The sequence below is a fragment of the Phyllobates terribilis genome, unplaced genomic scaffold (assembly GCF_046119375.1).
Source record: "Phyllobates terribilis strain yellow unplaced genomic scaffold, ASM4611937v1 Scaffold_4__5_contigs__length_816908805, whole genome shotgun sequence".
Classification (NCBI taxonomy): Eukaryota; Metazoa; Chordata; class Amphibia; order Anura; family Dendrobatidae; genus Phyllobates; species Phyllobates terribilis.
Genome location: NW_027362764.1, coordinates 565463138 through 565479554, shown reverse-complemented (window position 1 = coordinate 565479554; position 16417 = coordinate 565463138). Strand labels below are relative to the sequence as shown.

The following is a 16417-nucleotide window of genomic DNA, read 5'->3' as shown; positions in this document are numbered from 1 at the left end:
CAAGACACAGAAGTACAAGGTCTTCAGTGCTCAGAGACATGGCCAAGGTAAGGGAGGCTGAACCCGATCACCACTGAACAAGACACAGAAGTACAAGTTGCTCAGTGCTCAGGGACATAACCAAGGTAAGGGAGGCTGAAACCTGACCACCACTGAACAAGACACAGAAGTACAAGGTGCACAGTGCTCAGAGACATGACCAAGGTAAGGAGGGCTGAACCCGACCACCACTGAACAAGACACAGAAGTACAAGGTGTTCAGTGCTCAGAGACATGGACAAGGTAAGGAGGGCTGAAATCCGACCACCACTAAACATGACATATATAAGTTGAAACGTTAAGACTGAGCCAAGAAATATCTGAAGACAGATTTTTCAAAGGTTTTATGGACTGATAAGATGAGAGTCATTCTTCGCGGAACAGATGAACTCGTGGCTGGATCAGTAACGGGCACAGACCTCCAATTCAACTCAGACACCAGTATGGTTGAGTTGGGGTTCTGCTATGGGCCAGTATTTTTAAAGATGAGCTAGTTGGACCTTTTTGGGTTGAAGATGGACTGATAATCAACTCACAAGCCTACTGCCAGTTTTTAGAAGTCACTTTCAAGCAGTGGTACAGGAAAAAGTCTACATCTTTCAAGGAACTAATATTTTTATGCAGAATAATGCTCCATCACATGCATCGAAGTACTTCACTGCTTGGCTAGCCAGTAAAGGCCTTAAAGATGAAAGAATGAATACATATCCGCCTTCTTCACCTGACCTGAATCCTATTAGGAACTTGTACGTCCTTCTTAATCGGGAAATTTAAGGTGAAGGAAAACAGTACACCTCTCTGAACAGTATCTGGGAGGCTATTGTTGGTGCTGCCCAGAAAGTTGATCATTAACAGATTAAGAAACTGACATATTCCATTGATGAAAGCTTTATGACTGTTACTGAAAAGAAGAGATGACAAAATTATATTTTTGTACATTTTGACTTGCTTGGTTCTTATTCTCATTTTAACAGATGAAAATAAACAACTGAGATGAGAATATATAACTTTTTCTTTTAGTTGCTTAATAATTATGTACACTAATAGTTGCCCAATAATTCTGCACGCATAGATATTCTCCTAAGAAATCAAAACCTCTCTTTTACTTTCTTAAATGTTCAGGTTATTAACATTTTGGATTGATCTATAGCACTGTAGTTGTTCAACAATAAAATGAATCATCAAAAATACAAATTGGCTGATAATTGTACACACAGTGTATACATATTTATGAGGCATGACCATGAATGAAAATGTTTGATAACAAGCCAGTAGGACACCTCACAAACCACTGATTGGCACTAAACTTCTCACCAATCTTGAAATGCCAGTTTATAGATAAAGTCATAAAATACACTTTTGTACTGAACCCCTATCACTTGCACTACTTACATAGTTCATGTATTAGCCATTTATCTTGATAAAAGATATAGGTCCCAATTTATTAAGACTGTTGTTTCATAGGCCAGTCTTAATAATAGGTGTGCAGGAATGAGATGTGCTGAATTCATTAAGAAGCACGCACCACTTATTGTATTCTGTGCATCTTATCAGTTCTATGCACCTTGCAAGAAATGTTACTCCAGTCAATGACTGGAGTAACATTTCTGCCGTAAGAAACGCTGCTAGTTTTGTTGAATTTTCCAGGCAGGTGTACCCACTCCCCGGTTCGCCATGTTTTGCACATTTTGGAAGACCTGCAAACTGACTTGAAAATGGCAAAAGTCTCAACATTTTTGCACAACTACACGTAAAAAAATTTGCAACTGTATTCAAAGTTTTCTCCCAAAAACACTTTGCTGTATTGGTCCCAAATTGTTGTATTGCCAAACCAAAACCTCCCTGATGGTCAGTACATGTGTCAGACTTCAGAATTCATTTTAATACTTGACATGTGATTTTCCATATTTAATGTATCCAGTATATGAAGTAATTTGGAGAAAAATGTCTTACTCTACATATATTGGGTTAAGTAAATTTTGCTGTGCAAGTTATTGTGTAGACTTAAAGCATTATATTCTATTAATTTATGAAGCCTGCTCTGGAATGAGGTTATTCTCATGCAAATTAGACTTATAGCTACTTTTGTGCAATGTGCTAACTCCTAAGATCTTAACACGAGTAGTAATTTGCTAGAAAAAATACTTATTATGCAGTTTCAGCAATAGTTGTAGCAATGATCAGACTCATAATTTAAATAAATTGATGCTCCAAAAGCAGCATTTCAATAAGTAAATCAATCTTAGCACACTGTACCAGCAACCCATCAGCTTCACGACTGCTGGTTTATGGGAAGTCCAGGTCAATTGTCTGTTACTGTCCACCTCGCTAGATTAAGGATCTTTTCACTTTGCTATTACCCTGCATTACCTCACTTAGAAAGTGACTGTTTCTTAAATTATTACATAGTTTATGCCAGTGAAACATTTAATTATGTTATCTGTTCTCAGAAGTAATTTTGTATAATACATTTGTATTGGAATCATGCTGTAATTTAATGTCTTGGCCAAATGCCTTCTCGGAGTTTAGCTTGCCATTTTGAAAATTGCAAATATTAAAAGATCAAATTCTCACAATTGCAGAGACCTAACTAAAAGCTGGTTATCAATTGTAACCCAAGGATTAAGTTTAAGGATTCTCGTCAGTCTGATGAGGAAATATGGCAAGTGCTTAAGTCATCATCTTAATAGTGAGTTAGAAAATGGGATTTTGGTTTACAGAATACCTGAAGAATGATCATCTAAGACCATTAAATGGTAGCACCAGGTCTGTCATTTCAGACGCTAATACAACATGTTTTTCTGTTACATGATAATAATGGTTTGGTGAAGATCATTTTCCACTTTAAGTCCAAAAAAAAATTCAGTCCTACGGTAGGATTTCTGTACCTGATCAAGTTGAAAAATGAAGATGGTAAACTACAGTAGGAGCGTAGGTGCCTGTGCTGGAAGACTAGCAGTATCTGTACATTGCCAGCGTCTATCTGTACACTAAGTACATAAAGATGCTGATGACGTAGAAGTCATGTAAATAGTTACATTATTATGGCTAAAAAGAAGTAAAGTGATTTGCAGAACCAAGTGATTGGCTGCAGTGGTCACATGCACTGTATTCAGGTATTTACCACATCAATCCGTAAACCAACATCGATGCAGCAGCTGAGAGTCAGCCCTGGACCTGGGGAGAGGGAATACTGTCTCTACTGTTATTTTCACCATATGCAACACAATGGGGAGAATAAATATCACGGAATGTCACCAACTGTTTCTGCCTTTAGCAGCTCCTAGGGTGACTTCTCCACAAATTCACAGCTCTTATAATGAAGAAATCTTATCTCCTGTGAAGTTGAACCTTTCCTTTCTATTATCAGCCTTCACTCTCCAGTTAGAGAGCTTATGATTTCTCAGGCTGTTGTCACAATTAGGGGTATACTTGTCTTAATTGTATTTAATATATGAGAAGATGAGCAGTTGCACATCTACTCTAATCAATCTCTTGTACATTGATATGTTTGTTACATGTTTGCTGGCATCAGTATTATTGGATATATTTAGGTTGGTGAATATCAAAATCCACTCCTAAACATTAAAATTGCCACGCCAAGAAGGAAAAGTCTTGGAGTTATGGAAATTACAGGGTCAATAGATATGTTAATGATATACAAATGATAAAAATAGTGGAAACCAATTTTTCTAAATATCTTGATTTATGCATCGGTTATAAGTGGCCATGCTTAGAAATATATACGCTTACATGTGTTGGCTGCTATCAATAAAGTTATTAATTGTTGTTTGAATGCTCTGCTATGCTGAATGCACTTGGTCACAAATCATCAAGATCCGCTGCTAGCAGCTCCCTTTGTAATTGCCGACCAATGACGTCCTAGATGCACTTGATTTGAGACAACTCCAGAGACTCTGCAAGTAATGGGAGCATGTTTAAGCCATGCAAGCTGTTCACAGTAGCATGAGCAACATGCAGCCTTGCATTATGATGTTGAAAAATGGCTCCTGGGACAGTTTGAAGAAATGGCCAGACCATTGGTTCCACGATTGATTCATTCTGCACTGCAAGGATTAGACATCACATACCGAGATTAAGACATCAAACAGTGTCTACACAAACCATGAGATGGTGTTTCGTTGACATTGTGCTATGAGCCAGTCATGCAACTACAGATGTCCCACCACATTCAAAGTGTAGAGCAAGATGGCAATGGAGGCTGGAAAGAAGGTCTAACCTCTTCAGCGATGAGTCCCTCTTTTGTTTTGCGCACAAGCTGAAGACCACATGGTCACATCAGTCCTATTCCCGAAATTATGGCGGGGGGAGGCATATTACACGGTAGCTGGACCCCTCTAGTCTTCATGAAGAGTACTCTAACAACTCAATGTTACACTGATTTGGTCATGAAACCAGTGCTACAGCCATTTCTCCAAAGTGTGCCAGGAGCTGATTTTCAAAACAACAGCCCTAGGCCTCATTTTGTTCATGCTACTATGAGCAGCCTACATGGCTTAATTGTGCTACCAAGGACTGCAGAGTCTCCAGACTTGTCTCCCATTGAGCACATCTAGGATGTCATTGATCTGCAGTTGTAAAGGGAGCTGCCAGCAGCAGATGTTGATGATTTGCGTGTCCAAATGTAACCAACGTGGCAGAACAGTCCTCAGACAACCATAAATAACCTCACTTGATAGCATATCAAGACATGTAAGTAAGTGTATTTCTATCTGTGGTGCTTATGCTTTATACTGAATAAATCTAGATGTTTTGAAATTTTTGTTTCCATTTTTTTATCATTTGCCTATCATTAACATGTCTATCAATCGTGTGATTTCTATAACTCTATGACTTTTCCTTCTTGGTGTTTCAATTTCAATGTTGAGGATTGTATATATGTATAGTGGTATATATCTGCATATATGTTTCCGATTTGAAAAACACTGCACATAGGAAAGCTGTTTTTAAAATTTTCAACTTGTGATACTGATATATTAGTAACAAAATTAATATCCCGAATGTATTTCCTAAAAATAAAGATAAAGTGAACATTTGAACTTGAACTATTTTGCTTTGTACTTCTCCAGTAGGTAAAGTGTAACTTTAGCTTCATGAATATATACAGTATATGATACAATATAGTTTCAATTCTTGTGCTGAGAACTCTTGCTGAATATGTCTTTTTTTTCCTTTGCAAAGAATCATATTTAGATAGCTGAGATTTATTTCCATAACAATAGTCTCATTAGCTTTACAGCCTGCACAAATCAAGATATTGTTCTTGTTATTGCTCGGTTATTCATAGTTTACATGTTATTAGACCTATCCGGCTTTCCTGTGTTAACCAAGGCTAGAAAATCACATGCTTTTCTTATTTCAAACACATCTCGTATATTATTCGGTAACATATAGTGTTCTTTATAGTCTCGTGACTGATGGCAGATCCGATTACAATAGGATAGCAGTGAACTCATCGGTACAATTGGCTTACACAGTCCTTTTACCACTAAAGAGTTAGCTCTTTGCTAAAATTATCATTAAAACTACGTATCTCAAATTTGTTAGCGCCCGCTGTAAACTTCTCACATATCATATATTCATGAAAAAGGAATATTACAGGAGGTGTCCCACAATGAGGCGGTAGACATTTTGTAGTGCAGTTTGTCATATGGATATAGGAACATGTATATGAGGAATAACGCTAATTCTGGTCAGGATATTACTATTTTTTAAATATATGACCACTTTTCCCATCTGCATGCTTTGTCTCTAATTTTCAGTTTTTCTGAGCTAGTTAGTTGAGACTAATTATTATGATGTCTCCCATACACAGCACACAGATGGCGATATTCCTTATTTCTTTCTGTGTATTCCACAAACAGAAGTAGTAGCAGAATTATACATCAGTACTGAGCTGTGTGGCTGTGAATCCAGCACTGAAATAAGAGAAAACTCTTGCTAGAAGCTGCAGCCTGCTTGCTAAGTCTGCCTGGTCTCTCACTGTGCGGCATGCTCTTCACTCCCCCTCCATGGACAGCCTGAAGGACAGCCTGGTTGTATTTCATTGAGCTAGCAGTCCATCTTGTTTTGATCCTGACAAATTTGAGAAATTTTTCAGAGTGGATGATGAATTCTGGAGGGAAGGGAAGAAGAGCATATTTCTCTGATAGGATGTATTACAAAATGTCTTATAGTCACTTGTATTATTCATTTAAGAAACATCCTTTGAAGGCGCTGGGAACCGAGCCGCGCTGAAGACTAGTCAGACAGACGAGTCCTCAGCAACTTCTACCCACCCGCTGACCTGGAATGTCAGGTCTCTGGCTACATGCGCATATTGCCTGAGAGCTGTCAATCTAGGGCAGTGGGCTGGGTGAAGCCATCAGGGATCTGTCTACCTGATGAGTCTACAGCATGACATCGGTCTTGCACTCAGTACAAGTGTATTACGCGAAGCAGTAAACAGTGTAGTCGGATTCTGGCCAGAAGTAAGCACATTTCATACTTGTGATCACATGACTGCCATTCCTTGCACTGACACCGGAGAATCCTCACTGCGTGCAGAGCGTGACATACAGTGACTGCAGACGTGTTGTTTTACACTGGACAACCCCTTTAACAAAAAAATCCGGGCACATCAGATAATGCTCAATGGACATTGTGTTAACCTTAAATGTAGGTTCCAAAGGCCATGTACTAGGCATAACAAAGGTTTGGTTTCAGAAAACACAAGCATGGTCCTGCTTCATCTACTTGTATGTAAGAGCTCAAATGACAGTGGGATACTTTTTGCGGATATTGATAACAGCTTGATTGTATTTTTAGGCTTGCAATATATATATATATATATATATATATATATATATATATATATATATATATATATATATATATATATATACAGTATATATTGTGGAGAAGTTAGCTCTGTGGTAGGCGCAGGTTCACACAGGGATGCAGTTCGTTGGTGCAAACAAACAGGCATGTCAATAAACTGTACATGGCACCAAATGGCAACAGCCTCTTTCTGGCACAAAAAGGTATAACAGAACAAAACTCAAAATAACAATTCCATACAGCACGGCCTCGGCCGCTTAAATGAAGTGCTTTTCTCTGCCTTCAGCAAGGTCTGAGCAGCACATGCAAGGTCTGCTCACCTTGCACAACACACAGCCCGACTGAGACAGGCGCAGCTGTCTTAAATCAGGCCTTCCAAGACCTGGACTGGAGGTAAGTGAGCAACTGATCCCGCCAGCTCTTTCAGCAGCTCTTAAAACGAGGCCCTGTAATCCGGGCCCATTAAACGCCTCTCAGCACTATATGTGCTGGAGCCTGCTTTCCGAGTCATACATCACCAAAGCTTGGCACCTTGGGGACACATACCTCCCGTCCACGATCTGTCCGGCTGCAACCTTACAATATATATACAGAACAGACCAAAAGTTTGGACACACCTTCTCATTTAAAGATTTTTCTGTATTTTCATGACTATGAAAATTGTACATTCACACTGAAGGCATCAAAACTATGAATTAACACATGTGGAATTATATACTTAACAAAAAAGTGTGAAACAACTGAAAATATGTCTTATATTCTAGGTTCTTCAAAGTAGCCACCTTTTGCTTTGGTGACTGCTTTGCACACTCTTGGCATTCTCTTGATGAGCTTCAAGAGGTAGTCACCGGAAATGGTTTTCGCTTCACAGGTGTGCCCTGTCAGGTTTAGCAAGTGGGATTTCTTGCCTTATAAATGGGGTTGGGACCATCAGTTGTGTTGTGCAGAAGTCTGGTGGATACACAGATGATAGTCCTACTGAATAGACTGTTAGAATTTGTATTATGGCAAGAAAAAGGCAGCTAAGTAAAGAAAAATGAGTGGCCATCGTTAGTTTAAGAAATGAAGGTCAGTCAGTGCGAAAAATTGGGAAAACTTTGATAGTGTCCCCAAGTGCAGTTGCAAAAACCATCAAGCGCTACAAAGAAACTGGCTCACATGAGGACCGCCCCAGGAAAGGAAGACCAAGAGTCACCTCTGCTTCTGAGGATAAGTTTATCCTAGTCACCAGCCTCAGAAATCGCAGGCTAACAGCAGCTCAGATTAGAGACCAGGTCAATGCCACACAGAGTTTTAGCAGCAGACACATCTCTTCAACAGCTGTTAAGAGGAGACTTTGTGCAGCAGGCCTTCATGGTAAAATAGCTGCTAGGAAACCACTGCTAAGGACAGGCAACAAGCAAAAGAGACTTGTTTGGGCTAAAGAACACAAGGAATGGACATTATACCAGTGGATATCTGTGCTTTGGTCTGATGACTCGAAATTTGAGATCTTTGGTTCCAACCACCGTGTTTTTGTGCGACGCAGAAAAGGTGAACGGATGGACTCTACATGCCTGGTTCCCACCGTGAAGCATGGAGGAGGAGGTGTGATGGTGTGGGGATGCTTTGCTGGTGATACTGTTGGGGATTTATTCAAAATCGAAGGCATACTGAACCAGCATGGCTACCACAGCATCTTGCAGCGGCATGCTATTCCGTCCGGTTTGCGTTTAGTTGGACCATCATTTATTTTTCAACAGGACAATGACCCCAAAAACACCTCCAGGCTGTGTAAGGGCTATTTGACCAAGAAGGAGAGTGATGGGGTGCTGCGCCAGATGACCTGGCCTCCACAGTCACCAGACCTGAACCCAATCGAGATGGTTTGGGGTGAGCTGGACCGCAGAGTGAAGGCAAAAGGGCCAACAAGTGCTAAGCATCTCTGGGAACTTCTTCAAGATTGTTGGAAGACCATTTCCGGTGACTACCCCTTGAAGCTCATCAAGAGAATTCCAAGAGTGTGCAAAGCAGTCATCAAAGCAAAAGGTGGCTACTTTGAAGAACCTAGAATATAAGACATATTTTCAGTTGTTTCACACTTTTTTGTTAAGTATATAATTCCACATGTGTTAATTCATAGTTTTGATGCCTTCAGTGTGAATGTACAATTTTCATAGTCATGAAAATACAGAAAAATCTTTAAATGAGAAGGTGTGTCCAAACTTTTGGTCTGTACTGTATGTATATATCTATATCTATATCTATATATATATCTGTAGTAGGTAGTTATAATATAAACATTAATTATTGTATCTGTTAATACTGTGAACACAAATTATACATAAAAGTGGCAGCATTATACCGATTTATCCTTGTGAGTGGCTTTTGCCTTTCTATAAATAAAGGAACTATATCACAGCTGGTGACGGGACAATCAAACTCACATGGCGGCATCCATTTCTGCAATGCCAGCTTTTATCCAGTCCTTAAGCTGTCACTTCATTCTTATGATCTATCTCCAATCTAAACTTGTCTGCTCTCAACAGGTCTGCTGCCTGGCTGGTTTTGATAACATTTCTGTGTGTATAAAGGCCGTCCATTATGCCTCCCCTACTAGTGCAGAAGTAAGAGTTAATGCATCTCAAAGGGGGCTCTCGAGGAGTTGAAAATCACTTTGAACGCTGCCTAACCATGTAGAAATGTGTCATAAAGATAAACTAAACTTTTTGGTTTGTTTTTCACTTTTTCTTGGGCAGCTGAATTTCCAGGTTCATGGCATTCCCAGTTTGAGTGTGTCTCTTTTTTCTGAAATTATCCTTGAACTTCATTCCTTAGAGTGCAATTACTTGGCTGTCCACAATGGTCATCTGCCACATAACGTAGTACGCCATATACCATATCATCATATAGCTCTCGCCCACTACACTCTTTCACATTTCTCTCCCAATACAATTTCATCTTATTACTAATTCTTTCTTCCCCTTGTCTTTGGCGGCTTAGCCCGGTTACTTGATGTAATGTCACTTATATGGATGGTGTCAAGTGCAGTTGCTCGTGGTTTATACCGTGTGCCCATGAGCGTGAACGTCAGTGTGAACAAACAAGGAAAAATGATTTGTTTAATGTTTGGCATGAGATCGGGCACATTACCGGGGAAGGGAAGGCAGGATCATTTGAACACTACCAGGATTCCTGAAGACATTGATAATAATGTATATTGTTATTATAGAAACGGACAAAAAAGTTATGTCTGCACAACTTTTTTGCCAACTGATTTGCTGCTGGATCCATTCTAATGGATGATTACTGAACATGTGAGCTTAGCCTTACCCAAAAGCTGGCAATCCCATGAGCTGATTTGCTACTGATTTGTTCATTTATGGTGTTTGGGATGAGGACATAAAATGCCATAAGCCTTGCTCTGCTATTTTTGAGGACACTGTAATAGAACAGTGTGGACCCCATTGTTATCAATGAAGACCTTCTGCTTTCTTTTGCATGTAAAAGATCCGTATTCCACGTGAATTTCTTTTTTGTTTGTTGAACGGAAGCTAGAAACAAAATTCAAATCTGCAGGTGTGAATTGAGCCTAATACTGATAAATTTAAGCCCAATTTTTTTAGAATGAAAATAGCAAAAAAAACTAAAAACGTATTGAACTCCCATCTGGAGTTTAAAGTTGCTATGCTTATCCCGTATTTTTTTACTTCCTTATATTTCATATTTCAGACTCTATGAGCCTTCTTAATTTTCTGACATCTGCCACATTTTGATCGCTAACACAAGAAGCTTTGGTCTAGTTAGAATTAAAATCAGTACAGTAAAAGGTTACATTTAAAGGGGTTGCCCCATATAGATTGCTTTTTCCATGCCCTCTAAAAGGAGTTTTCACAGATTAAAAACCCGTGTGTGAAAATTTGCTCACTGGACACCCCACCACTCTATTTAAATTGGGGACAAAGGACCTTAGTTCATGTCCAATGGGAGATCTCAGCACTCAATGCCAGCGATCGGACTCGTATCACCTAGAAAGCTGATTAGTTTTATTTTGGGGAAAACCCCTTAAAGGGTATGTGGACATAATGTTGAAACCACTGAGTTTTTCAAGCAGAAGACGCTTCAGGAAAATCTGGGATTTTTTTTCCTGAAGCATCTATTGTGTTTTTTTTTTTCCTTTGCTCATTTCCTGCGCATTGTTTTCAAAGTTTTGGTTGTCGGAGGTTTTTTTAAGGGTTTTCCCATGGTTTTTGTGACTTTTTTTTTTACTGTTGTTTCCGGTCATTTTTTTCACTCCATTGAATAATGAAAAACTGCTAGTGCTTTTTTTAAGCAAAAACAATGGCAAAATGCTCTAAAATATGTCTCTGTGTCTTCCAGCCATCTTTTGAGTTGGAGTTTTTAGAAACCCAAAGCAATTAAAAGACATTCAAAAGCTTAAAAGCTTGAACATGTGCACCGCAATAGCATAACAGAAGTACTAGAGCAGGTTTCTGATATTTGCTGCTCATGGTTCGGGCAGGATGAGTCAGCTGCCATGTTTCCTTTAAGAATAATGATACTTAAAATTATCATCTGTGATACACATAAAAGGCAATAGTTATCTCAATCTATAGTAATGTTGTGTTTATATGTAACAACCAGTTTTCATACTCTTAGTCAGAAAGTGGCATAGCCAGCAAATGTGTATTTTCTTTGAAATTTTTATAAATATGTCCCTTTTTTAATACATCGCCAGCTGGATGTCTAAAAAAACAGGGCAAACATAATAGCAGCAAAGCAATCAATCAGCTATTCTTTCCTACAGCAACATCTGTTTCAGGGAACAGAGGAATGAATATTCAATGTACAGATATGGAAAATGCAAAAATTGAATATGTTTTTATTTTTTTTCCCGTCTCTCTTGTCAGGGCGTAAATGGAAGAGATGCTCCTTTAAAAGATATAACAGTGAATAATGATCGTCGATTTGTGGCCATATTTAATGTGGTGAACACAACAAAGAGAGATGCTGGCAATTATCGTTGTATGATTCGTACTGAAGGAGGAGTTGGAGTTTCGAACTACGCTGAATTGGTTGTTAAAGGTACTCTACAATGTAATCTGTGTATAGCTAGCTCTTTGTATTTGTGTCAAGGTTATCGTGCTTGCTCTGAAACGTTTACCTTGGAGAAGATTTGAATAAAGTGCCTGAGATTTTCTTATAGGAATTTTAAAGTGATTTGTAGCAAGCATTTTCTAGAAGCAAATTATTATTAGATATTTTCCTGCCATGACAAATATATATACATATAAACACATATGAATAGATATATGTGTAAATATATATACATAATGAAAAGTGGAAAATCAGCTCTAGAAGAAAGCATTATATGTAAAGATGCACCAAATTTATCAAATATCAAATAGTGTGATACTTTGATAAATTTGGAGCAAACAATGGACCAGCAGTCACAAGGCGAACTGATTTCAGAAATTCCATTCATGGTGAATTCCACTCATATATTTGAAGAAGATCTTAAGCAGAAAAGATACCTTAAAGTCGAGGTTTTAATTTTATAAAAGAAATTTTTACTTTTATGTCATATCCATTATAGGTCACGAACAAAGACCCAATGAGAGATCATATACTGTAGATTAACTTTTTAGGAAAGTACAAGGAGCAAATAATACCTCCTTAACATGATGACATATGACTACCACAAAGCCCAAGGCAACCATTAATATCATCATTCAGTGACCATGCAGTGGTGACATAGCAGCTCTACAATGGGGATCTGCAGAGTGTAATCATGCCATGAATACATCCTACAACTAAATCCACTGACTCCTAGGTCAGGTCATAGGACCTGTTCCAGCCATGGCTCATCTATGTAGAGTTTGCTAGCTCTTAACTTTTCCCAGATCATAAACACTCTCCTTAGAAACTTCTAATCCTGCTGTCATATTTTGCTACTAAACTAGTGGGACACAGATAGTGTGCCCAAAAATAAATGGCAAACATATAGAGGCCCACACTGTAAGTGTGCTCCGCTTTGTGCCCCACACAATAATAATACCCATTTTTGTGTCTCATACAGTAAGTGTCCCTTTTTGTTCCCCAGACAGTACATCCCATCACACAGTGAAAATGCTCCCTTAGATCCTCCTACATAGGAACAATAGCTCCTTAAGCCCCTTCTCACATAGCAAGATCGCTAGCGAGATCGCTGCTGAGTCAAGGTTTTGGTGACGCAACAGCGACCTCACCAGTGATGTCGCTATGTGTGACACTTTGCAGCGATCAGGCCCCTGCTGTGAGGTCGCTGATCTCTGCAGAATGTCCTGGACCATTTTTTGGTCTTTGCCCTCCCGCTGATCAGCACACATCGCTGTGTGTGACCAGCGATCAGGCTGGTAACCATGATAAACAGCGGGTTACTAGGGGCACACGCGCACTTAGTAACCCGCTGTTTATCATGGTTACCACTCTGCTACGGTGAGCGGTAACCTCCCGCTCTCCATAGCAGGCTCGTAACCATGATAAACAGCGGGTTACTAGGTGCGCGTGTGCCCCTAGTAACCCGCTGTTTATCATGGTTACCAGCCTGCTCCTGCGTCAGCAGGCTAGTAACCAGGAGCAGGACATCGTGGAAAGATTCTTTCCACGATGTAGCTGCTCCCCTGATCGCTGGTGAGCCTGCCTGTTTGACAGCTCACCAGCGATCACATAGCGACGCAGCAACGATCCCTGACAGGTCGTATCGTTGTCGGGATCGCTGTAGCGTCGCTAAGTGTGACGGGGCCTTTAGTGTCACTGGGCAGTAATGATTCCCTTTTAGAGCCTCCCACAGAGTGGGGATGTTTTCTTAGTAACCCTATATAATTAGGTTGTCACTTAGTGCCTTAAAAAAGCAATTCCATGAATATTTTTTTAAATTAAATCTGTGTATATATGTATGGTGTGTAGTGTGAATGTATTAATATACTCGCCTACTGCCATTTTCTCCGGGATCCAGCGCCATTCTGGTCCTTTTCTCAGTGAAGTCACCGCAATTCAGACTATGTAGCTCACTCTATGCTCTGTGTGTATTTCTGGAAGTCTCTTTTACAATACAAGCCTATAGGGCCTTGTTCTGACTCTCCTTAGACTTACACTGTAACAGCCACTTCTGGGACATACTGAACGCAGTGTGACCTGAAGAGTCTGTAGAGGGGTGACGTCACTGAGAAGAGGAGCAGAACAGAGCTGGATTCACACACTACACACCATACACATATACACAGTGTTAATGGAAAAAAATATTTGTGGGAGTGCTTCATTAATCACATGAATGTTGTCCCCTTTGTGTCTTCTCATTCAGTAATTATAGCATACTAACATAGTCTTGTTATGATTATGGATGAATCAGATCGGGCTGTAGACCTCTTTCACAGCCCTCCTTCAGCTTGTGCAGCCTATTTGTCAGCCTGCACTGGTGCCCTGTCCAGGTACGGTGTTGCTACAGGACAATTTAGTCCTGCCCCTTACAATACTACTGAACAGGAAACCATTGTAGACATTTGCGGCGCAAGAGCCGAAGCCAGAGGTCTGACGGCTCCCTGCTCCACCATTGCACTCAACTATCATCCTAAAGATACAGTGAGTGGTGCTTGTGCAGGGATCTGGGGCACCAGACAAAAATCTTTGAGCTTGTGACCGGGATGCCCAGCGTCTGCGCATTTCTGATAGTCTACAAGACAATATGTCTCATTCTATGAAGAATGCAGTTTTAATAGAATCATCCACATAAAAGATGTCCCATTTGGTAAAAATCTCTGTGGGTGTCATTAAATAACAATATCATTAATATTATTTAAATATTATATATATAGAGCGAGAGAGAGAGAGATTTTTATTTATTTATTTTTTTAAGAATATAATCTACAATCAGAAAATGAAAGATTAGAAAGAAAATGTTCAGAATAAATGAATAAAGTATAAACATAGAGGGATTGCAGCCTCTTTAAATTTAATGCAGAAATGTAGAGAAATATTTATGCAAATGTCTCACATTTCATAAAGAACTGAGTTCCATAAGAAAGCAGCCGCGGAGAGGAGTCTCCTAAGACACTTGTGGGATGTCTTTGATTAACAGTACTGTGTAAATGTTTTCTTAACCAAACATGAACTCCTGCAAACAAGTTATTGTTAACTACAGATTTTTTTTATTGTTAGTTAAAATGGTTTTATATTTGTTCTAAAATGATCTAATAAACAATTTGACTGATGACAATCTGCCCCATCGGCTGGAACAGTTGTGCTTCATTATTTACCGTATATACTCGAGTATAAGCCGAGTTACCCAATTTTACCACAAAAAACTGGGAAAACGTATTGACTCTAGTATAAGCCTAGGGTGGGAAATGCAGCAGCTACTGGTAAATTTCCCCACCCTGGTACACATTGCTCGCTCATCCCCAATCCTGGTATGTATGGCACCCTCATCTCCAATCCTGGTATTTATGGCACCCTCATCTCCAATCCTGGTATGCATGGCACCCTCATCTCCAATCCTGGTATGCATGGCCTCCTCATCCCCCAATCCTGGTATGCATGGCCCCCTCACTCCCAATCTTGGTATGTATGGCCACCTTATCCCCAATCCTGGTATGCATGGCCCCCTTATCCCCAATCCTGGTATGTATGGCCCTCTCATCCCCAATCCTGGTATGCATGGCCCCCTCATCCCCAATCCTGGTATGCATGGCCCCCTCATCCCCAATCCTGGTATGCATGGCCCCCTAACTCCCAATCCTGGTATGTAGGGCCACCTCATCCCCAATCCTGGTATGCATGGCCTCCTCATCCCCAATCCTGGTATGCATGGCCTCCTCATCCCCAATCCTGTTATGCATGTCCTCCTCATCCCTAATCCTGGTATGTATGGCATCCCTCATTCCCCAATCCTGGTATGTATGGCACCCCTCATTCCCCAATCCTGGTATGTATGGCCCCATCGCTGCACACATAAAAAAATAAACCCTTATACTCAGCTTCCTTCCTCATCTTTGCTCCAGTGCTGCGTTCTGTTCTGCTGCAGCAGCTTATGTCAGCATCTGAGCAACGCATGGCTTCAATGCCATGCGCTCTCAGAAGCTGATGTGAGCTGCCGGCATATTCACTCCTCTCCATGCCGAGACTGTGGGTGTGGAAAATAGTGAATATGCATTCTTTTTAGTAGCGGGCACTGTCAGCAGGAGCTGCGGCTCAGCGCTCATTTGTGCTTGCTACTAAAGAGAATGAATATTAATTCTCCTCCCCACCCATGGGAGTGGAGAAGAGTGAATATTAATTTATCTTTAGCAGCGGGCACATGTGGAAGCTGCAGCAGCCGGCCACTGTGTGTGCCTCACTCCTCCGCTTCCGCAACCCCCCCACCACTATCCACCACCGGAATTTCTATATACTCGAGTATATACCCGAGTATAAGCCGAGAGGGGCTTTTTCAGCACAAAAAATGTGCTGAAAAACTCGGCTTATACTCGACTATATACGGTAATTTATTTTTCTTCAACATAGTTGGGAGCATTCAAAGGGT

At 40.2% G+C, this 16417-nt stretch overlaps 1 protein-coding gene across 5 annotated transcripts in view; it reads left to right on the top strand.

Annotated features, from left to right (window-relative positions):
- The window catches only part of PTPRM (protein tyrosine phosphatase receptor type M), an 810930-nt gene that overhangs the window by 282547 nt on the left and 511966 nt on the right, over positions 1–16417 (top strand). For all 5 annotated transcript variants that reach the window (XM_073679060.1, XM_073679055.1, XM_073679056.1 and 2 more), the window contains exon 6: positions 11769–11943. In XM_073679060.1, coding sequence (XP_073535161.1) covers positions 11769–11943 — 175 coding nt within the window. The remainder of the gene's footprint in view (positions 1–11768; positions 11944–16417) is intronic.